The sequence below is a fragment of the Bactrocera latifrons genome, unplaced genomic scaffold (assembly GCF_001853355.1).
Source record: "Bactrocera latifrons isolate USDA-ARS-PBARC rearing strain unplaced genomic scaffold, ASM185335v1 scaffold_103, whole genome shotgun sequence".
Taxonomy (NCBI): Eukaryota; Metazoa; Arthropoda; class Insecta; order Diptera; family Tephritidae; genus Bactrocera; species Bactrocera latifrons.
The window spans coordinates 107,333-131,797 of NW_017534442.1; the positions used below are offsets into that span (position 1 = coordinate 107,333).

The following is a 24,465-nucleotide window of genomic DNA, read 5'->3' on the forward strand; positions in this document are numbered from 1 at the left end:
AGATACATAGATAAATTCAGTTTATGATAGGTAGGTCCATGAAGCATCCGTAGTTAGTAAACACAAGCAGGCTTTATCAAACAAACTAGACTTAGATAGCACGTTTGTTCTTATGAAACCCGGTACTATATACTATAGAAAACTCTTCCACGGATAATGACAATGAGTTCAACTATTTTCTAAAAATATTTTAACTGTCAATTTGCCAGGAAAAAATACGACAATGACCACTTTGTGGCGCTGTGGCAGTATCCGAGTACCGAGTTGCAACAACTCTCGTAACTGTAATAAATGACAGCAACGGCTTTGGCAGTGAAGATTCAACAGTGGCGAAATAGCCTTCAGCAAAGTAAAGCGAAGTAGCCACTGCACACACACACACACAAACACACGACAGTATGTGCTTTTTCAGCAGCCGCAATGGTAGAAAAAGCATTGGTTGCATCAACAGTTGCGCAACTGCTACCTGCCACACGTACAGCAATGCAAATTGCCACGTAAATTTTACAATGCCGCCACTGCAACTGCGTGCCATGCAACACAAACAGGTACACACTAACCAAATGTCCGTCCGTCCGCATTTTGTCCAGCACGGCAGGCCGGCATGCCACAGTGAAGTGGAAAATTTTATGCAACCCGCAAACATTTGCTCGCTTGTTGTGGCTCTTGGCTGCTGTTGGCTGCCTGTTTAGGCAGGACCGCACATACACGCACACACACACGCAGGCCAGGCATGGAGGAAGTGTGTGGAAGTGGCAGGTTGTAGTAGTTGACAAGCGCAGCTCACTGCATTGCCAATCAGTTAGGCCAAAAAGTCAGCATGCGGGTCAGGCTATTTTTAGCTTGTTGCAACAACCTGTGAGTGTGCCACAACACGCTTGCGCCTGTGTGTGTGTGTGTGTTTGCAAGGTAAAAGCGAAGATGCTGCCACCAGCTTGCCATGTTTTCAGCTGTTGCAACGTGTTAAAATTGTAACAAATTGTGCAGTTAGTGCGACTGCCAATGCGAATGTGAGCTTTGTTGCACGCAAATAAGAAGTCAAATTGTGCAGCGACAAAGGACTTCTATGTATGTGCGTGTGTGCAGCAAATTTAGCGCAAAAGTACGTGTAAGCTGGAAGCAGTCGAGACCCTTAAGTGCTACAGACACAATAGACACACTTACATGCCCCTCCATATATGGCGGGGAGAACGTTGAATTTTATTTGGTTGCATGCAAAACGTTGCGGCAGGTACTGCGCTTCAACAAATAAGTGAAAAGTAAGTTAGTCACTGCAAATTTATGGACTTTATGGACGACAAGGCAGCACGTTTGGTTTTTGGGAGGCTTTGCGTGCAACACTAAGTGCCACACAGTGTTGCGGCTTTACTTGTCTCGTGTGAAATGCAACATGTAGAGCGCATTGTTGCGCCACTAATTGGAAATTATGATCTGATTGTGTAAATATGACTAAGAAGACGAAACTTGTGCGTCGCTTTTATTGGATTTTTAAGGAATATTTGTTGGAGCTTTTACCTTTTCTTGGTCGACGGACTTTTGTTTTCTTTACTGTTGTGTTTCTTTTTGTCCATTAAGCTTCTTACAACTATAATTTAATGATAAGTTGGGAGTATCTTTGAGCATTTTGATGACAAGCTCAATAAAAAGCTTTGAGGTTGGGTGTCGGAGGCCGAAAGCATACAGAGAAGAAGGCAATTTGATATTTTTCTTCATATATCAGCCTTAATTGGTTGATTGTCTTATATGGAGACCAAACTGTGTTTTTTTCTCTCATGGTTGGCTTGATAATATTGTTATTATCGTCCTTGGAAAGACATCTTTTAAGTCTGGGAATTTCTCTTAATGAGATGATGAAGCTCCTTAAAGGATAAGTGATACATGGATTCTCACATGAAAAAGCTTAATAGCCAGTCCACTCGGACAGTGCGCTTGCACATTTTTCATTAAAAACCCGAAAGAACAACATAAAGAGTTCTACAATCCGCTGATAAATTGCCACTCATTATGGCTGCCATGTTCTTCTCTGCGGTAGTATCGGTGTTATGGTTCCACATTTTTGTTGTATTTTTCTATAAAGCTTTTTATTTTTTTATGAATTGCAGTCTTGGTTGGTTCGTGTAACTGGCGATGACGAAACGACGCGCAGGCGACACAAATACGCTGGCACTCCCGCAAACGGTGCGCACCCTTTTCCAGTGCCTGGTCCTCATTATGTAGTTATTATTTCTTACATTCCAGTGTATTTTTGTTGTCAGTAATCTTGTGCAGCGCACTCTTTGTCTTTCTGTTTATTACTCGCTTGTTAAGTAAATTAGTTCATTATGAAAAATTATTTATTTACTTGCGAAGCGTATAAGGCTTGGGAGCTCACCGTTGCATCAGCGATGCAGTCATAAGAATAAGCAACAAAAACTTCAAATAATGGGATATATTACATTATTCATGGATATTTTTGCTTACATTCATATATAGACGAGTATGGCAACTTCTTAAATTATTTTTAATGCTTTTTGGATTGTTTGGGGAAATACTCGAGTGATTTTTCGATAGCACTCTTTCCAAGTTCTAAATCAAAAAATTTAGCTCAAAGCGAATGTGTTTGACGATGTTTGACAAAATTGAAAACTAAATTTTTTTTAGTAAACTTGACCCGTTTTATATACTTTAAGATAACGTAAACGATATTCCACAACAATTCACAATTATATTAAATAAACATAAGAATAAAGAAAAAGTAATGTTTCATTTTTTGTGGTAAAGTTGCCACCTGTTTAGAAGTTTTAAATTAATTTAATCGTTCTATAACTATTCCTGTGAAAATATCAAGCTGAATTAATTTGAGATTAATTTTAGAAAGCTTTTAGTTAAAATATTTTTTTGAGCGGAGTTGCCACCTAAGCCAAAGTTTTAACTTAAAAAAATTGGGAAATGTAAACAACTTATCATATATATTACACTAAATATAGCTTACAAGTGAAAGCAAGTAATTCAGTCCAATGGCGTTGCCACCTATTTAAACATTTTAAAGCATAGCTCGCATTATTATTACTTTATCAATATAAACGAACTCCCAAAATGTAAAATATGGGCTGAAAAATTAAAAACAAACGAATTTTTTTGTGGTAAAATTGCCACCTATTTAGAAGTTTTAAGTCAATTTAATCGTTGTCTAACTATTCTCTCCACATGCTTAGAAGCTTAATTCAATAAGCATCGTCAAACTAAGCTGATTATTGCCACAACGAAGTAAAGAGAAAATATTTTTTGAGGAGAGTTGCCACCTTTTTATAAAATATTATTTAAAAAAAGTATAAGCTAACGAAGTATTGTAGACATCAAACTAAAGAATTTAATAAGTCAAAACTAGTCATATATTTCAAGATAGTTGCCACCTGGTTGAATTTTTAAATCAATAAAATGGATATGATAAACGAATTGATATCATAGAAAAAATAAAGATTTTCAATTGATTGTCTGCAAAATCATTTTAAAAAAATCATTAAATCAAGTTTAGTTTAAACAGGTGGCAACTATCTAAAAATATATGAACATTTTTATTTTTCCTATAATATCAAACCAAACAGATTTAAGGAACCATATTTTTCGAATATATTTTGAGGGGCTTGCACCTGTTTAAATTTTAGTCAAACGACTAATAAGGACGGACATCGGTCGAAAATCATTTTCAAAATTTCTAGCTGTTCGGAAAATTAAATTCAATCCAAAGTCAAATGAAAAATAAAGATATTTGAGAAATATTAGAACATTAGTAACAAATTAGTAAAAAATTAGAACTTTAGGGTAAAAGCTTACTCTACCAAACGGGCTTAATGCAAACAATAAATGAATCAAATATATTTAAAATTGAAACTTGGTAAATATGTGTCATATAGACTTCAAAATTGCCCAAAAACAACGGGTTTTCACACTCAAATGGCTTCCGTGACATTAAGCACCTCAAAATGTTTGCATATTCTCTAAAATCATTATTGAAAAAGTTCTCCCTTAAGTGTGTTCCTTTTTCATTAAGTGTCGACGCTAAATATGGTAGGAATTTGCCATACAAACAACAAAAACCACTCTTAACAAGCCAATTAAAATGCCAATATCTGCAAAAAAGCAAACAGCTGAACATGAGTGATACACTGCCGAGAAATATATATGCATATGTACATATGTGCGAAAATAACAGCAAATATCAAAAATTATACAAAAATTGCTAAAGTGCTTTTTCAAATACAAAGTGTGGCTATCAGTCGAAAAAAGCTAAAAATACTTTGGCTGTGTTCATTAATAGCCTGAGGTGAGCAAAACAGTTTGCGAGGCGCTTTACATACAAACATATAAACATTTATCTGTACGTGCTTTTGTGCGTGTAGGCTTGTGATTTTCCATCAATTCATTTTACAAACAATTATGCCGCTTGAATTTCTATGTTATCACGAACCTTTTATCAGTCGCCGATTTCGAGCTTTTATTGAGCTATTTTCTGTTGGCAAGTAGCATGTGGAGATTCGTAAAGGCATTTACACAATTCCCACCCATCATACTGCGACGATTATTTATTCAATTTCATTTTGATATGCTCAATACGAATTTGGCATTTTTTCCCGTTTCCATTTTCTCTTTTTGCTCGAAATTCTCGGTATAAATTATCGCCTTATGGCAAGCGTGACCGAAATGTCTCAATGCAGATATATAAACAGAGGCAATGAAATTGAATTGATACGGATCTTTAAATGAAGCCGAAAACAACAGGCAGTCGTGCTTTTTTGCGCCGCCGAACGCTGGGTGTTCCTTCGTACACTGCATTTGTGGCGGGTGGCGCATGCGCAAACCACATAGCAGTGCAAATTGAACTTTATTAGTGTACTTTATGTATGTGTGCTTCGTTGGCTCACTCGGCGTTTTTGTTTAATTAACTGAAATTTTAATTCAACAAAAAAGCAACCATAATAATTATTGATTGGAAAATTTTAAAATTTGCGCAAAAAATGTGCTTAATTCATATTTAAATTCGTTCAATTCTTAGATATTAGTTTGAATTAAAATTGCTGACGATTTTTTATCTAAAATGCAGGAAATATTGAATAGAATACAAAGAACACATAAAAAATTAAATTTAAAGATGACGTCGGGCACAGTTTGCAGCAATTGGGTCGTATGTCAACAAAAACGCCGAATATTTTTTTTCCAGGGTCTCGGCTTTATCTGCGTAGACAAGTAACTTTCCAAACCCCACAAATAAATAGTACAGCAGTATTAAACGGTACGATCTTGGTGGCCACGCCACAGGTTCACGACAGTTCTCCCAAAAGTTTCTTCAATAAATGGTTTGTCTCGCTGCCTGTAAGGCATGTAGCTCCTTGGAATCAAAGATCCACCTCATGCTCCAATTCAGTCCCGAAAAAGTCTTAATTATGACTTTCGAGCATTCCCCAATGGCTGTAACATTATGACCCCTTACATTTCTGAAAAAATATAAACCAACTATTCCCTCTGCTCATAAAGCAGACCATACAGTGACTTTTGGAGAATGAAACGCCGTTCCCATGATAAATATAATGGCTTATGGATCCATTGGAAATTCACTTCATCACTTCAAATGCAACAAATTTTTTTCATTATTGCATGCATTCAACAAAACTTGTATTTTCTTGTGAAAGTCATTGTCAGTAGCCATCTCGTTTTGGGCTCAATTATCGTCCGGCTTCAATTCTTACATGAGTTGAATTTTGTGGGCCCGCAAACCAAGAAGCTTTGGCAAAATCTCTCACAAAGTGGTTGCGCTCAGCTCCAATTGTTGCGTGCGATTGCGGATGAACTCAACCGATCTCCTTCACTACTCTGCGCGACAGCAGCAATATCGTCTTCGGTACACTCTTTATCGCGTCTCTGTACTAGAGAAAACATAGCGTAAAACCGGTCCTTGCTTGCTTGAAGTACCGATTCTGCTAATCTAAAAATTTAACGTATTAAATAAAGCTCCGCTAATTTTACGGTTTGACATCAAAATACAAATAAGACGAAAATATAACATAGTACAACTAGCACTTAGTTTCTTTTTACCCTTCAAGCCACGCTTACTGTGGATCTTACTGGCATTGTTTGAATATCAAAATAAAATCAGTGAAAGTCATTTTTAAAGATCACTTGGGCCTAAGAAAAGTAAAAGCGCGAATGGCTCCAAAATCACAAAGCAGCGTCACGTCAACGTCTTTTAAACAATACTAACCGACTACCAGAATGTTATGAAATGTATTATAAATGGCGATGAGTCTTGAATCTATACTTGCGACCCGAAAACAGACGATCAATCGGCCGAATATCGTTGCAGAGGTGTTGCGAAGCCGAAAACAACGCCAAAGCTGGTCAAAAATCAAGGTTTTGTGGACAGTTTGCTTCGATTATCGAGGTGTGGCGTACACCGAATTCGTTCCGACCGACGAAACTGTCAACATACTATTTAAGTGTTATGCGTCGTTTACGCGTAACTATTTGTGAATGAAGTCTTACTATTTACTGCTCATATTAGTATGTAAAACTCTTTCCGACGCACTGCGGAAACCAATCTGTCCCACTTGGTGCATGCAGGCAATGCATGCGACAACAGTTACACAATCACACAACGCATGCGCTATGCTCGTAAAAACGATCCGCTTTCTACCGCAATTAAAGAGGCAACTGCGTGTTGAAAAATAGACTTGTCACACGACACGAGCAAATGTGCAAGCTCACTCGTGTGTGGCTTCGCCGTTTCTGTTTTTTATTTGAATTTCTTTCTTTGTCGTTGCTTTTTTCATAGAAAATTACAAATCTCCCGCGAGTGATAAGCCCATTCAGCGTCAAAATTAATTTTTAAGCGTCTGATGGGGCATTTTTCAGCGCTTGATCGTATCAGTTGGCCGAAATACGTAAAAGCTTGTAATATTGCACTCACACCCAAAATATAACTGTACAACTGATAAGTTGTTCAAACTTTCGGTTTGAATTTATTTGGTCGCGCAGACAAACCAATTCATTTACTTTAATTTACGAGTTTTTATTTTATGGCTAAGTTTCTATATATGTATATAAATATGTATAATATGAAAGAAAATAATAGTAATTATAATACATATAACACACACACCAACGCATGAGGAGTAAATTCATTGAATTTAAGTGCCATTTTCTAAAGTTATACTAACTTAGAGTAATGCCGTCACGTCGGCCGTCACTTCACAGTTTCGTCACCTCCACTTCGTCCTTCTTCTTTCGTCCTATGCAGGGGAAATAATACCATTTCTCATCGCTGCAGAAATACTCGCCATCCAACAGCGTCTCTGGCAGTTTTCTACAAGAAAAAAAGGAAGAAACGCAATTTAGAACTCTCCAACATAACCTCAAGAGCTTGTCAACTCACTGATTCAGCGTCTCTGGCAACATCAGACACAACGCTGCACCGCACAACATCAGCACTGCCAAGACAATAGACGGCAGCGGTTTGAAGATGTTGCTCAAATAGATGACATAAGCGCTGAGGAAGCTGAAGGCATAGCCGACGACGTGAATATTCGCCATGCCGCGACCGCGCACGCTTGTCGGCACAATTTCGGCGGCGTATTGCGCCTCTGCTTCATACGAAACTATCGCAATATAACGGCCTAGACCAACCATACAGGCCAAAAATACCGCATTTTCCTTCAGGTCCAGTATAGCGAGCAGCACACCCGTTATGGCGGTGAGTATGGCGCCAACAAAGAGCGAGCCACATGCCAAGCCTTTGCGTCCAATGCGATTTTGCAGCAGTATGATCGTGAAGCCAGCCGGTATGTAAACGATCGATGTGAGTGAGAAAAGCACGAATGGGGAGGAACCGAAACCTTCCATGTTGCGACTGATAATGTCGTAGGAGATCGTAGTGATCATGCTGCAGTGAGAAATATACTCAGAATATAAACTATTTATTACAAAATCAATAATTTCTACTCACGATTTGATAAAGAGTACAATGGTGAATTTGCGCAAACGCGGCGTTCTAAAGAGACCCATGAATGTGTCTTTCTCTTCCTTCTCCTTGTGCTCACCCGCCATTTTTTCCTCATAATGTGATATGAACTGATCGAAGTGCTCCTCCTCGACTTCCCGCTTATTGAACTTGGCTACACGTTTGAGGCAACGCACGGCACCTTTGTAATCACCTTTAGTGGCCAACCACTGTGCGCTCTCGACTATGAAGAGCGGATAGATGAGAACCACGAGTGCTGGCAGTGAGGCGATCAGTAAATATTTACGCCAACTACCCACCCATATAGCATACCAGGGTGACATAACCAGACCGAAGAAATAAAAGATCGCCATCACTATGTTGAGGCCGAAGGTGCGCTTTTTCGGATCCAAATACTCGAAAACTAACAGGGACAGGATACAATAAGATATTACAGTTATATCGGAGTAACAGCTTAATGACAAACTTACCCATAATATAACTCATGTAGAATAAAGTGTCAATGCTCAGGCCTGAGATGAAGCGACTGGCCGCAAAGGCATGTGGTGTAGTCACAAAAGAGGTTATGAAATCGCCCGATGCACCTGTGATTGTGGTCAACATCATCGTTGGTAGACGTCCGATTTTATCTGCCAGAAAACCAAACAATATTGTGCCCAAAACTGAGCCCAGGTATAAGAAGGACTGTCCAATGGCGCCCTTGACGGCATCATCACAGACCCATTTGAGCTAAAAGAGAATTCAAATTAAGATATGTATTTTGATATATCAGCAGGTGTTTGGGTTACAGTAGTGACCACGGCTCACAATTAAGCTTTAAATGGCTTTCAGACAGCCGCTTAAATTAGTCAATTAGCAAATTGCCCAAAACTGCTGTCCGAAAAGCATAAACGCCAATTTGTAACAGATTGGAGTCTTATCGCAGTAAATGTATAACAAAAAAACAAAAAAACCACTTACGTCGGTGGTTACACTCTCATAGCCATTTTCGTATTTAAATATCCAATCTTCGCATTCGCCAAAATCCGACGGCACAGCCGTGCCATTTACAATATCATCCAACAGTGTGCACGAGGGATTCTCGATTTGCGAGTAGATCTCGCGTATTTCCGTGTAGGTGAGATTCTCGAGCAGCTCGTGATTACACCTGGTTGTGTTGAGTAGAGAAAATATTATGTAATAAAATGCGTGATCTGATCAAAATATGCAAACATCTTTTTTTTAATATTATATTATCTTGTTTTCTAAATTCGCAAGCCGAATTGCAGAAAAAACAACAATATTCCCGCTTTCGGTAAAATCGCGCGCTTTGTAGGTTATGCAAATAGAAATGTCTCGATTATTTGCATAAAATTCGAATTGACACGATTCAAAATTTTGAATAAACAATTAGCTTTCGTGTGTTGAACTAAATGATCACAGCGATAACTTAGCGATTTAAATGAAATTGGCGATTAAGTGTTTGGACATTGTGTCCAAAAATTGTGCATACAAAATGCCTAGATCAAAGCGTTGTTCGCTTAAGTCCAACCTGGTGTCTAATTTGATATTATAAAATTTTTGTTGGTTTCAATTATTAATTATTTTTTTTTATATTGTTTTTTTTTTCTTTTAATTTGTTATGTTTTAAATAATCACAAAAATTTTATATTAAAAAATACAAAGCTCGTTAATAGTCGATATGTCGACAAAAACCCCATCAAAATAAAAAAGAAAAAAAAATCGATAAGTCCAGCAAATGTAAACGGAGAACTCTCCATAAAATTAAACTCTTAAACTAATATTTTAAATTTTTTTTTTTTTTTTGCAAAATATTTTTAATTTTAGTCCCAATAGTTTAAAAGCTTCCGATATTTTTGTATATTAGATAACAATTACTGTCAATGTTTTATATAAACAGTTTTCAAAATGACTTTCCATAGGTTTGGCGTTTTTTTAATGCGGCGAAGTTGTTCTGGTACTTCAGTATAGGATTTAAATTGACTTCGGTTTCCCTAACATTCCTCAGTAACATTTTCGTCAGTGATTATGTCAATGTCAATATTATTGTCTTCTATATTAATAATTTCGGCGATTAACAAAAAGTCGTCGGGATACTGACTTTGCAGATTTTTACTTGGAAACTTTATCAAAACCGACAACGTTGTATGTGATTTAAGTCGTCCAGCGTTACGCAAGGGCTTACTAAATTAACATCAGACAAAATCTCAAATGTTTTTGAAAGCTTGATCAGTGAAATGTCTTCCACTCTTGTCAAAATATGTCTGATAATACTGCAACTTTAGTGACATGTGAAATTCAAACAAATCGATATTGTCTTTGCAGGAAAAAGATCAACTTTACATCATTAAGTTTAATATCTCAAGTGAGACTTAAATTGCAAATTTGTAGCTTTTGGAATGAAAATATGAAAACTTTTAATTGTTTTGCAAAAACACATACTTATATTACATATAGATCCCGTTAGATCTTAACATGATTATAATCGTCCGCATATTTTTACATAGCTAGATATCGGCTGCTTATGATCTTCGTTGTCCGCAAATAAAAGTTTCGCGTCCGATGAGGTTAGAGGTTTTTTCTTGTTTTCTTTACACTTTCGTTCAATAATTCAATTTTCTTGTCCGTTATCGAGAGGTCCGAGTCTGCATTTGGAAGGTAGTAAAAAGAAGGTATCCACGTCTGGTTATGAGTGTGCCCGATTGTTTGAAAGGAAAACGAAACCGTAACATAGAACTTGTTTCCTGAATTTTTTAAGGAGATGAAGGAGTTAAGAGAGCATCACTTGTATGGCTCAGCGAGTAGGGAGTACAAATGATCAGCATGGTAAAAAGTAGTGGAAAATGGAATTTGTTTTGAAAACCTAACGTAAAACTTGGTTTCTGAATTTTTGCCCGGTTAAAAGATGGGTCCGCTAATTGGAAAGGTCCTCTTATTGAAGGGGTCCGCTTATTGCAAGTAACCACAAGTAGTGGTTTCACTGTATATAAATTATCAGCATTACGATCTGCGTCGATTTCGCCATGTCCGTCTGTCGGACAGTTTAAATATACGAATCCTCAATTATTCAGATATCGATCAGAACTGTTGCCCATGCCCTTTTCTCGTCAAGAGCTACTCATTTGTCAGAATCCTCGATTTCGGAGCACTATATCGAAATCATATACTTTTATGGAAAGCCATTTCATTGAAAGAGATATCTTTACGAAATTTGTCATGAGTTTTTCTATAAGGCAACGGTGGAATCTCGGAACAAATTGCTCAGATTGGGTAAATATTGTATACAGAAGCCATACATAATGAACGATCTGAAGTCCTGAGTCCTTACATGGAAAAGTTTGCATTTCGGACGAGTATTATAGTTTCGATGTTGGCGAAATTAACGCTTGTGCTTGATTTATTCATTATTTGGCATTTTCAGTACTACAAAAAAAACATTTAACACATTTGAAATTTGTTTAAATTTTTTTGAATATTTTTAAAAAATGTTATTCACTTTTTTAATTTTTTTAATTTAAAATTGTTCAATTCATTTTTTTCTCACTTTTCTGTACATTTTTTTAGTTAATATTATTTATCTTAACTTTGTTAAAAAAAATTAAGATGGGACTTCCTTCGGGACGACACTGTATATCAACACTATAAAAATGTGCAATTCGCTCGTTATTTATTCATAAAACTCGACATAATTATTTTTTTGGTTTTAATAATTTTTTTGGTTATTATTCCATTATTCTGTTAGTTTAATTATTTTTAAATATTTTAAACATATTATATATTGGAGACGTTCTTATTTACTTTTATTTATTCTTATTGTTTAAAATTTTCGAAAAAATTTATTTAAATTATGTTTATTTATATTTCAAAACTATTTTTATTTTTATTTTTTTCTTTTCCATATATTTTTTTTTTCAAGTTAAATGCACTTCATTGCACACAGTTTCATATAAACTAAATTCTTATACATATATGTACATATATATATAACGTAACAAATATGTACATACATATAAATCTTCGCCTAACAACGCGCGAACTCTCCACTCACCAATGCTCCGGTGTAAAGCTAATGATCGTTTGAGCGAAATAATGCATCGAGGACATTATATTCGTATAGCCATAGACGAGCAACAACACAAATTGATAGCGACCGTAGTTGCCACATTTCTCCAGCAACGCATCGAAATCCATTTTAACCACACGTAAAAACTATCCTGTATTTAGAAACAAGTGCACCGCTTTATTCTAAACACACACTTCGAAAGACACCGCCGAGTAAATGACAGAAAGTAGGAAATAATAGTTGATCCGTATTGGCAAGGGCAATATGCCTAATCAGCGGTCGAAAGTAGACTAGCAGCGGCAAATAATTCGTTTTGGTTATGATCAAACCAAGGCGGACTTAACTTTGGCCAAATATTTGCAAATGACCATAAAACGGCGCACACACCTAGCTCAGCTTCGCTCAGTTCGCCGCCACAGCGCTTAGCTTGGATGTCTTCTCAGCTAGCTGCTTGCGCAGCTCTCTAGTCTGTTAGCCATTAAATTCGACAAAGTGCGCTACAACTAGTAAGCAACTCCCGCGCATAAATTAAGCATTGATTTTATTCGGTTTGTTTGTGCACCGAAATAGATCGATCGACGGTTAGGCTGGCATCTCAGCTGAGCCCTTGGCGTTATTGGTTTTAAAAGCTTAGCCATTAGGGGCACGTGTTAACGTATTTCGTCTGTGCTATTTTGAATAATAAAACCACACTGTAAAAATTAGTATTTAAAAGGCATCATAGCCTGGCATGCGAATCCATGTTCCAAGGTTTTTTTCCCTCCAATTGACGATGATTAACACGATCCGTTAGTGAATTACTTCCTTGAGTTCTAATTGTTTGTTCTCATCCTGTAAAAATTGTATGTGAAGACCTCTTACTTGATGTTCAAAAGTTCTGGCTTAACATCTCTTTAAATATTCTCTTATAATTTTTACGGATTTTTTAATTCTTTCATTACTCGCTCCGTCGTGATCTACATATAATCTAATTTGTTACCAGCTCTTCCTGGTATAATATACATAGGTATTGTAAATCTTATAGCACGTTTTCACGTGAGTTAATTGTTCAATTAGTTGAACTTTGCTCGCATAAAGCGACAATTTAGATCGATTTAACATCCGTACCCGTCCCAGATGGGTCTACGTAACCGGAACGGACCTGGATTATTGTTCGGCGAAAGACTGTCAAATCGGCAAAAATTTTTACTAACTTTTATTAATTCATTACTGCTTTCTGCTGCTACAAAAACAACAACTTCGAGTAACCATAGAAAAACAAAAAAAAAATATTTATTTAGTACATTAATCGTTTATTGAACTGAAATTGAGTTGAAACTATCATGCAACTGTGTGGGTTGTTGTCCATGCTGTAAATATGGTTGTGTGCATTGATAAAATAGCAATTAGCTAATGATTTTTATACCCTGAACAGGGTATATTAAGTTTGCCATGAAGTTTGTAACACCCAGAAGGAAGCGTCGGAGACGCTATAAATATTATACATATATATGTATTATATACATAAATGATCAGTATGTCGAGCTGAATCGATTTAGCCATATCCATCTATCTGTCTGTATATATACAAACTAGTCAATCAGTTTTAAAGATTTCATTTTGATTTCTGCTCCTTTGTCGCAACTACCGCTATCGGACCACCATAACATATAGCTGTCATACAAACTGAACAATCGGAATCTAGTGCTAGTATGGAAAACGTTTGCATTTGACAAGATATATTCACGAAATTTGGTATAGATTATTTTCTGAGCCAATAATGTAATATTCGAAGAAACTGTTCAGATCGGTTGACTATAGCATGTAGTTGCCATATAAACCGAACGAGCGGATTCAGAGGTTTTTTACGGAAAACTTTCACATTTGACGTGGTATCTTCAGTAAATTTGACATGGATTACTGCCTAAGGTAATAATATAATCTCCGAAAAAATGTTCAGATCGGATAATTATGGCATATAGCCTCCATACAAACTGGACACTTAGTTACTAAAATAAATGCAACTCTGAAGGGTATATTAGCTTCGGTGCAGCCGAAGTTAACCTTTTTTCTTGTTTATCACACAATCAAGTACAACAACAGATCGTTCATCGAGTCTATCATTAATCGAGTATCCGGCTGTGCGAAAGGCAAAAACTGAGTTCCCAATTATAATCTTAATCTTAACTAAATTCACTTGGCTTTGCGAATAGGATATTACCATTTTGATGAAGCTATGGTTTTAAATAGGCTCAAAAATGCTTTCAGATTTAAGCTTTCTTAAATCACTTGCTGTTAGAATTATTTTGCTTAAATTTTAAAACTGTAATTTTCAAACATCTGGCAACTTTCTTTTCCTTTTATAATACCCATGTGAGTATATTATGCTCGGGTGTAAAAGCTAATGCGAACGTTTCCCTATAACTATATAAAATTTCAAATCAAAATGTTTATATTATATTTAAATATTGATATAAGCATATACATACGAGTATTAACGTACATATGTATGCATGTATTTTGACATATGGGTATTTATTTACCACTATTTATTTATTGATTGATTTCCAGAAGTATGATAAATATCGTAAATTTTATGAAACATAAGTATGTAGAAACATACATATGTAAATACACATGTTTAATCGCAGATGAATTACGTCAATAAATGACACGAATTAATTCAAGTGTATTTCTGGCGAAAAGAGCTCAAGCGAAATACTTCTACTGATTGCTGCATGAAAAATGCGTCTCCTTCAGATATATTGACGCACATACACACTTATTTGATGCCTATAAAATCAATTGTTTAAAAATAAAATTAGCACAATCGTTTATAGCCAGGCGTAACGGAGAAATCGGTATAGGAAATTATGAATTTATCACTCAATACGCACACACACACACACAGGCGAAAGCCAGTCAGTCATTAGGTTCGAATTAGATAAACAAATTGCTTTTGATGAACAGGTTAAGTTTTCAAAGCCGCTGCTGACAGCATTTGGCACTCGATAATTGTTTGCTCAAAATTTCGACGATTTATGCGCCAAAACCCCAGACTCCTTGCGATTGCGACGGCTGCGGCTGCGGCCACTTTGCTATTTATATTTACAATATTCGAGTTTTTCACCTGAATCTCGGTGACCTCTATATCACTGATTAACACTTTGGCGAATGCAAATTGGTGACTGCTGTGACTGGTGGTGTAAACCTTGTTTGCGCTTTAAAAATAGATGAGTCAAGTCAAGTCTTATGCAGGCGAGTGTTCGAAACACTTATATACATATGTATGTACTACTGTATGTGGTCGGAGAGGCAGTATGAGTTCGAGAAAAGACGTAGTATAGAGAATGCATGGTTTCATGTTCAGAATGTTGTTAGGGCGAATGTCAACAAATATGGCCTTGGCATATAACTCTTTGGCGGAATTACTTTTCGGATAGAAAGGCCTCTCTGTTCGGCATGAATGGGAGGGAGTGCGGAGAATGGAGTGGCTGATCGCAGTGTTCCATTTGTGGTCCATATAACTATTTGAAATCTCACGATGGACTCTCTACTTGGGCAGCTCGAGTCACTCTGTAAGGGATGTGCGTATGTGGATGACGTTCATCTTCTGGTCGAAGGTCACTCGCGCTCTGAGTTAAGCGGGAGGAGGACAATTTTTACAAATTGTAAATACTTGAGGTTTCGGTGTGGGGGTGGACATATCGATCGAAAAAACGGCTTAACTGCACATTGCTGCCCCATCGTCCACCGATTATCCGGATAAACGGAATCAGTATCAAGTATGCGACACAAGTCAATTACCTGCGGTTGACCATTAGTAAAAGAATGTGTTTTACTCCACACTTGGCGAATGTGAAAGACCGACTGCAGGCAACCGTAGGGACGGTATATTTGTTGAGAGTAACGCAGACTTCAGATTGTCTCTGAGTTTGGATTTTTTGCTTACAAGGAATGGGCCTCTGAATGCATTTTGGCATCAGAGCCAAGTATCCGATGGGTCGGGTTGGTTTTGTGAGACGGGAGTAAAGGACTGGGTGCATGCAATTGCAGAATTGCCAATATATGTGGATATTAGGGATCTGGATGATATGCAGATTAATTTGAGTGATGGACATTTAGATGTTAATGGTGCGATCTCACTCATCGAACTTCCGAACAGATGAAGTCTTTTGGGCGTGAATTGTTTAGGCGGCGGAGGCGTTTAGGGTTAACTGAAAAAACTGTGAAAAGTGTGTGCGTGGAATAAGCATATGGGGTCCAACCTCTGGTCTCCAGTCAAGAAACGTATGGAAGTTCGCTGGTACTAGTATTAGCTACGACGTCTGACCGGAGACTTAATTCTGGTACCACGGGGAGCAGGAGTCCATGGCTTTCACTGCGGACTCGTCCCTCGGGGAGTATCGTCGTGCTTGTGATTAAAACCGGAATGCAGGAAGTACTCACACCTTGTCTGTTGAAAGTGAAGCATTGCAACCGGGTGCCAGACCCAAAGTACGACAGGGGTTTTAGTTGGATAGGGTATTCCCTACCAAGGTGATTAATGTGTCCATTCCACATTACCAATTGGTACTGAAAATGGCCGCCATTATTTAAGGACGCTGATCATTTGCTTACTTTGACGACCTAGATTTTGAAGAATAAATGAAGAATTTTAGAATTATGAACAAAGTCTTGCTATTTTTCGCTCATAGCGGTGTATACAATTATTCGAGAAAGGTGCGCAAGGAATTCGCAATATTATTGCTTGGAAAACTAATATGGCAGGTGAAATTTAAGTTTTGGAGTAAATAAAAAAAATTAAATTCATTTTTCATTTTATATCTTCAAATTTTCATTTCTTTGCGTCCACGCTTCTATTCAGAGACTTCTGCATGGAAATCTGACGACCTTTTGCCTGCCGTTGCCGTTATAGTATTTTGGAACTAAATTAGTACAATCAGCATGCATTTATAGCGATCAGAACGGTTTCTTTTTATTTAATTAATAACCATAAATGCATGCATATATGCCCAGTAACCAGTTCCACAAATTGAGCCAACCGGTCATTGGCTTACGCCTAGTTTTATCACATATAATTTGTGTCTGTTTTCCACAAGTATTTTTGTTAACTGCTTCAAGTGTTTTTAAATTTGCATTTCGCTTCGAAACCCTCACGTGAGTTTTGTTTCTTACTTAAATTTGTTTGGCAGCTTCGAAACCGAAGCGTGTCTAACAAGATGTGAACAAACTAAAATCGGTTCAACAGTAAGCTGTTGCTTAGCAGAATTCGTTTAATAAATTTATGCAAACTTAAACGTAATTATATGCAAATTGCCCACATTTTAGACTTGAGATATACCTTCACGATTTTAATTATTTAAATTTTTACTTACAAGAAAAAACTCATTACAATCATGGTTGCAAATAATGCCCTAAAAAAATAAATGAATTAACATTGGACTTAAAACATTTTATGTTATGTAATTCAAGATGCCGCCTTAAAAAAATTTACTCAAGTTTATAATTGAAAGTTAATAAAAGCAATTGTTTTAGAATTAGAATTTTTTCGAGTCGGCGTACTTCGAGTTCTACTATTTTGAACTGGAATTTGAATTAGCATTGCATCGATGGATTTCGCGTGGACTTAACAGCCGCTGGTCGGCGACTGAATTACTTGTGAGGTTTCTTAGCTAACCCAACAGACCAGCGTTCTAAGGTGTCATAATGAGATCCCTGTTAGGATCGACCTCTTAACCTAACCTAACCTAATCCCAAACGTTGCAAATTGCTATCTTTAACCTACACAATCCAGTCAACTGTCAAAGTCGGGTAGGTGATTTACGGTCTCCATTGCAAGTGACAAGAGATTTAGGAGTTGGACACCTTTTTGTCTCTGCAAGTTGCTCGTTCGATTCGCCATTCTTTCAATTGTAGGAAATTAATTGAATTCGAGTTGAAATTCCATTTTTATAATCTTAAACAAATTATTCATAATATTTACTATACAAATAAATCTCAACATATGCATTTATTTCTGTTATTGACGGAAATTTTTATAGCCAAAACATATGCTTTTCCACTCAAGTGTCAACAGGCGCTTTATCATCACAAAAAAAAAAAAATTCACCGTTTGCTTTAATAATTGTTTTTATACGATTGCCGACAGATTTCTTGTTTAATTAGCATAAAGAGCAAAATCATCGCTATTAATTAGATCTGGCGTTTAATAACAGTGGTGAATTGATAAAAACCATAATACATAATTGACTAACTACTTGTTTATGTAAATGTGTGAATAGAAATAAGTCGCAAAAAAACAGAGTGAAGTAGAAGTCAGGCGAGCGGGTGGCACTATCGCCGTTAGAAAACCGGGCCACATCAGCTGAGCTAATTGGAAATAATTTTTAGTGACACATAACAACACTCGTGACTTTCGGGGGAAAAACACAATATTTCAATATTTGTTTTATTTTTTTATTTTTTTTTATTATTGACTTTTGTTTTTCGGTTTTCGGATATTTTCGTTATAAAAAATCACATTTGATTTAGTATTTGCATTTTAAATCGCTCACATGTGGTATAATTTAAAATCATTAGCACATAGAAGCATAAAAAGTTTTGATTTAATTAATTAAATATGCAAACAAAAAATTATAAAATTGGTTACCCTTTGTCAGTATGGGGTGTTTTATGAGCGAATCGGAGCGTCACAAAAACAGAGCTCTGAAATGCAGCGCCTTGCTTGAGAGTAGTTCAGTAATGCAGGCAATTATTAGAATTTCTCTGTGAGCTCTGCTATCTCTGAAAGCTGATACAACAAACTGGTTGTTGCTTTCAATACCAGAGATTACATAGTAGGGGGGATGACTGTTGACGCGCCCACGCCTTTAGGTAGCCCATTGTGAAACTACAGGTACTAGAAGGATTGTTTTTATCGAGAATCAGCTATATCTACAACATGTTTCTCGTTAAATATCTACAACTAACCAAAGTCACTATGTGTCACCTTTATCTGATTCTAACTATAACGTGGTGCTTGATCTGGCTAGTTCAACTGCCTCACAGTTGCCTGTAATAACACTATCTTCTAGAGATCAGTGTAGGTTCATAGTAAAATAGAATGTCATGTCCACCAATATCGAGATATTCTTTCATTATCTTCGCTGAAACCCCAAGAAACAGTAGGGATTTCAAAGCCGCTCGGGTATTTAAGAATATAAAGATAAGTCTACTTGTAAGCACCCTCTTTGTCAGAACAAGACGACTTTCATTAATTGATGTGATCTTCGCGTAGAAGACACTGAAGCGATCTAATAGTCGGTTTGTATGCTTTCCATATGCCTAAGGGGTTGGGATTTTCAAAAAACAAAAAAAAAAAAAAAAAAAAAAAAAAAAAAAAAAAAAAAAAAAAAAAAAAAAAAAAAAAAAAAAAAAAAAAAAACTTCTTCTGTGTGTCCGTAATCATATTCTGAACAGGGCATATTAATTTTGCCATAAAGTTTGGAACACCCGGGAGGAAACGTTAGGGACCCTATAGAATATAATTATAGTTATAAATTATAAGCATGATAAGCCGAACTGATATTCAGACGTGTCCATCTGTCTGTATATATTTGAAGTAGTCTCTCAATTCTTCTCTTCCTTTTCCCTCTAAGAAACTGCCAATTTGTCGAAACCGCCAATGGCGCACTACTATATTATACAAACTGATCAATCAAGTTCAAGTCCTTGTACGGAATACTTATTTCATTTGTCAAGGTATGTGAGGCACAGTGATAACCTTCGAACAAATTGTTTGTATTGGACAACTACAGAATATAGCTTCATACAAAATGACCGATCAAACTCATACAAGTCCTTGTATGGATAACTTTGTTATTTTTTTAAGTATCTTCTCGAAATTTGGCATGGATTATTGTCCAAAGCAGCGCTACTATTTTGGAATAAAATGTTGATATCGGAATACTATATAATAACAAGTCCGTTCTTTTCGAATGTAACTTTATTAATTATTCCAATTTCCAATCCTTACAGCTAGGAAGTTAACATAATGTATTGAAGCTTAAAACTAATGAGTGCAAAAGTTTATTGTTGTTGTTATTACTGTTTAAGAAAAGAGAGAATTTAGTTTAAGAAAGATCAATTAGCAAGTATGGAAATTATGAAATGAGAAAAAGAGATATGAGAGGATAAGTAAGACAGGTAAAGAAAGAATGAAGAGAGAAGTGTATGTTGTTGGTAGTGGGAGTATTGGTATATGACTATATCATATAATAGGTTCCACTCAAACTGACCACCAGAATCAAGGCAAAAATTTGGGTATATCCTTCTTTGCTATAAAAAATGCACCTGTGAAGGTATAGTAGCGCCGGAGTTAACCTTTCAAGTTTTATCTATGTAGACTAAGAACACGATGTCTGTTGGTTTTATTTCAGATTGTTGACCTTGTTTACTAGCCGTTTTTTATGATCTATGCAAGGCTATGGTAAAGTCAATTTGATTTCGACCGTTTCGCTTATTCGTTTCGACACTCTCTTAACCTTGTCGCATCGAATATGATTCTTATGTATATAATTTAAGGTTTCAATGCTTTCAACCGCATAGTGCTCGACGCTGGTATTTTCCTCGCCTTTGTGCGTGTATTAATTCCAATTGCATTATTACATAACTGTAATGTATTGTGTTTTGACACTCCCTTTTACATACTCATTTATAAAAACACATTTTTTGTTTTCATTTTTTCGCTACCACTATGACTTTTAGCTTCTCGCGGCATTCCCTTCTTCACCGTTCGCTGCCTTTTGCGCTCTGTTTGCGTTCTAAAACATTCACACATGACTTCCAAATTGAAAAAGATTACTCAGTGTCATTCGCCTGCTATTGCATAATTCACATTTAAATGTCATCACAAATTTGAAGGCCAGAATTATTTTATGCAAATTAACTTACATAATTCCATTGTATTTACAATATCATCAAATATTATTGTTATTATCGTATAATCATGAAAGAATGCGCTTTTATGTAAGCGTCACCCTCAATTAAGTATGCATAACGCATTACTGTTGTCTGGCTGTCCGACTATGCAATTGTCAAAACTGCTTAAACGCTCAAAGAACTTGCGCGGGAGCAACGAATTTGTCGTGTCGCTCATAAAGAATTGCCGATTACATATATATTTACGAATGCATCTGAGTGTGTGTGTGTGTTGTGTGCAATAGAATGCATTCGCACGTATTACTGTAATTATGCATGAATTACGGTATTTGACGAAATTATACATTATATGTATGTGCATGTTGAATTTTATGTAAATGGCGATTATTTTAATGAGCGAGTATTTTTAGTGCCTACAACAACACTAAAAAAGGCAAATGTTATTTGAAATTGAGCTATATATGGTCGTAGAAAATATACGCGTGACTAATTTGACATTTTTGTTGTAATAGCTTTTCCAGATGACCATATCCTAACCTTAAAAAAATATAAAAATATATTGAAATTGGTTATATTACAAATCAAGGTTACTTTAGCACTTGGTTTTATAATATGTGTTGCCAGATCTTTTAATCGCAAAATTGTTCACTATGCTACTTATTTCTGAGCAATTTTGGAAAGAATAAAACTTATCGACAAAGTTTAAATTTCAAGTCATTTGAATCAAGTTTTCCAATTTATGTTCTCAAATTTTTCTTCTTATTTATTGCCATAGACATCGGTTACGCTATTTTAGCCGAATTTACATTAGGTCGCCAGTCATTATTCCGTTTCACAAACAGTGATTGGAGATCCCAAGTGTAGCCAGGTCCTTCCTCAACTGGTCTTGCCAACGGAGTGGAGGTCTTCCTCTTTCTCTTCTTCCCTTGGCGGATACTGCATCGAATACTTTCAGAGTTTGAGTGTTTTCGTCCACTCGAACAGCTCTTTGTTACATCGAATGCGATACTCGCCATTGCCAATTCGTAAGGGAACATGAATCATCCTCAGCACCTTTCTCTCGAAAACTCGTAACTTCGACTCATCAGATGTTGTCATGTCTCCGTCCCATATAAGAGGGCGGGGGTGAGTCACTTGTAGAATGTGTTCTTTGTTCGTCGAGAGAGAACTTTACTTCTTAATTGCCTACTCAGTTCCTGTTGGCAAGAGTTATTCTGTGTTGGATTTCGAGGCTGACATTTTTCTTTATCATTTCGAAGTTCTGACCGATAACAGTGACTTGGAAGCTTAGTCGCGAGTGCAACGCCTGTTTGTTTGAATACAGGAGATATTTTTTCTTGTCCTTCGATTAAGCTTAGCAGGTCGAATTATTTTCTCCAGCAGCAGATTGAAGAATCGCATGATAGGGAGGCGGCTTGTCTGAAACTTCGTCGAACAATGGAACGTCCGCTCCGTCGTCATCGATTATGGAGTCGGTTTCACCATATTCAAGTTATGCTTTCACTGCCATTCAGCAGGCTGGAGAAGTACTCTCTCCATAATTTTAATATGCTCTGGGCATCAGTCACTAGATCAGCTCTAGTGGTTCTACAAGAGTATGCTTCGGCCGATGTATATACATATAGTATACATGTCCGTTATTAATAACTTTGACAGCTACTACTCTCATTAGTGACTTTGACAGCTTCTATGGACAAAAAAAAAATTACATCTTCTCACCTTTCAACTATCGCATACCGCATCTTGTTGATTTGCACAATTTTTAATGTATATTTCTCCGCCGTCGCTTTCTTTATCAGTTCGTTGAGTTCAACAGCTTCAACATAGTTCATTTCCACTGACTGAGCACACTGTGCTCATGCATTGTTGTATTATTTAAACAGGAATTTAGATACGAGTACAGCCGGTTTGTTTTTTATCCAGCGCACATCACTGAAGTGTAGCGTGCACCGCCGTACATTAATTAAAAACTACTAAGTAGTTACTTAGGGCCCTATACCATAAAAGTACAAAAAGTCACAGATAATTCTTTTGCCATCAAATTGTCTCTTCCGCTCTGCTGATTGTTGATTGCCACTGTCGTACTTTACTGTGTGACGTTTGTTGCATGGCGACGGCGACAAACAAAGGCACAAAGTTGGCGTTAAATATACACGTGACGAACAAGAGAGCGCTGAGATGTCAAATCTAAAACCGTATTGTTGCAGAAAATGTGTCAGTTATTTTGGTTAGAAGAAATTAGCTCGAAGTGATAAGTGCGAAATTGAGTTGCATACTTAAAACAATTATATCTGACAGCTGTCAGCTGTCAAGCTGTCACAAGGAACATATGAAGCGAATTAGTATCATATTTATGTAACTGATTTAGAATATTATTCGCAAATTCGAAAGCATTCCTTTAATTTAATTGGCAGATTTTATTATATTTTTATTAGGATTAATTGCACGTTTAATAATTAAGTTATTAGTCAAATTCCATAGCGCCTTCCTGGTAGACTGTCAAGTCTATAGTCAGTTTTTATATTTCTTTGCTGTTTTCTATAACTATATCCTGTAAAATTTGTATTAAACTTTCGTTACTTCTTCACGCTTTTGAATTTGAGTATGTGTATGCATTTGCTCTCTGAAGAATTATTCGTGAAAGCTCAATGACTTTTCATGGACATAAACCCTCATTATACCAAAAAATTATAACAAAAACAAAAACGAAAATCTGTATAAATAATCATTTTGTGAAATCGCCAGTTCTTTTAAGCTATAGCGTGCGTCTACGCTTTTCGAAAAATTTGCACACTTCTTCTAAATATATGAAACCTATATACATAAAGTTTACATATTATTTTAATGCAAAATATTTTCATTGAAAGCTCCCAGCTTTTTTCATTTTGTTAGCTGTATGGGTATATTAATCCTTTAAAGCTTCAAAAATCGTAAATCACTACCCATTAAAGCATATAACTTTTATGATAGCTCTAGTTTTTCGGTGAAAGCTGTAGTGATTTTATTTGTCAAATAAAGTAATTAAGCTTTTCGATTAACTACACTATATGATAATTTATATATTTATAAGCTTCGAGCTTTTACAAAAGCTCATTAAGTATAAGCAATATCAATTTGAGATTTTTTAGTGAAAGCTCTCAGGCATATTTATTATTATGATAAAAATACGCTTGTATTCGTTAATGGCAAAGATATATATAAATATGATATATAAATTTTATAATTCACGCGTGCTATTTTATGAAAGCTCTAAGTTTAAATATTTTAATGAAAGCTCTCATGACTTGTTTTAAATCATTATCCTAAAACACGCTTTGATGCATCAATTGAAAAGGTATATACCAATATGATATACAAATTTTAAAATTCATCAAAGCTCTAATTTTTATACTCTCGCACCAAAGTTGCTAAAGAGGGTATTATAGTTTTGTTCACATAACGGTTGTTTGTAAGTCCTAAAACTAAAAGAGTCAGATATAGGGTTATATATACCAAAGTGATCAGGGTGACG

General features: G+C 36.1%; 2 protein-coding genes across 6 annotated transcripts in view; one reads left to right on the top strand and one right to left on the bottom strand.

Annotated features, from left to right (window-relative positions):
* The window catches only part of LOC108968462 (dystrophin-like), a 123,960-nt gene that overhangs the window by 59,059 nt on the left and 40,436 nt on the right, over nt 1-24,465 (top strand). The window lies entirely within an intron of this gene.
* Nucleotides 7,060-12,181, bottom strand: LOC108968489 (organic cation transporter-like protein). Its single transcript, XM_018932555.1, has 6 exons — nt 12,039-12,181; nt 8,951-9,137; nt 8,461-8,719; nt 7,976-8,393; nt 7,406-7,912; nt 7,060-7,336 (listed from the first exon to the last, which is right to left on the bottom strand). The coding sequence occupies exons 1-6, from the start codon at nt 12,179-12,181 to the stop codon at nt 7,222-7,224; spliced, it is 1,629 nt and encodes a 542-aa protein (XP_018788100.1). The 3' UTR covers nt 7,060-7,221.

Bases quoted from the DNA above. Each gene is read 5' to 3' on its own strand.
- LOC108968489 (XM_018932555.1), bottom strand. From the start codon at position 12,181: ATGGATTTCGATGCGTTGCTGGAGAAATGTGGCAACTACGGTCGCTAT. The intron at 9,138-12,038 runs GTGAGTGGAGAG...CAACACAACCAG, and splicing joins AGCTTTACACCGGAGCATTG to GTGTAATCACGAGCTGCTCG. The intron at 7,337-7,405 runs GTGAGTTGACAA...TTTTTCTTGTAG, and splicing joins TTGCCAGAGACGCTGAATCA to AAAACTGCCAGAGACGCTGT.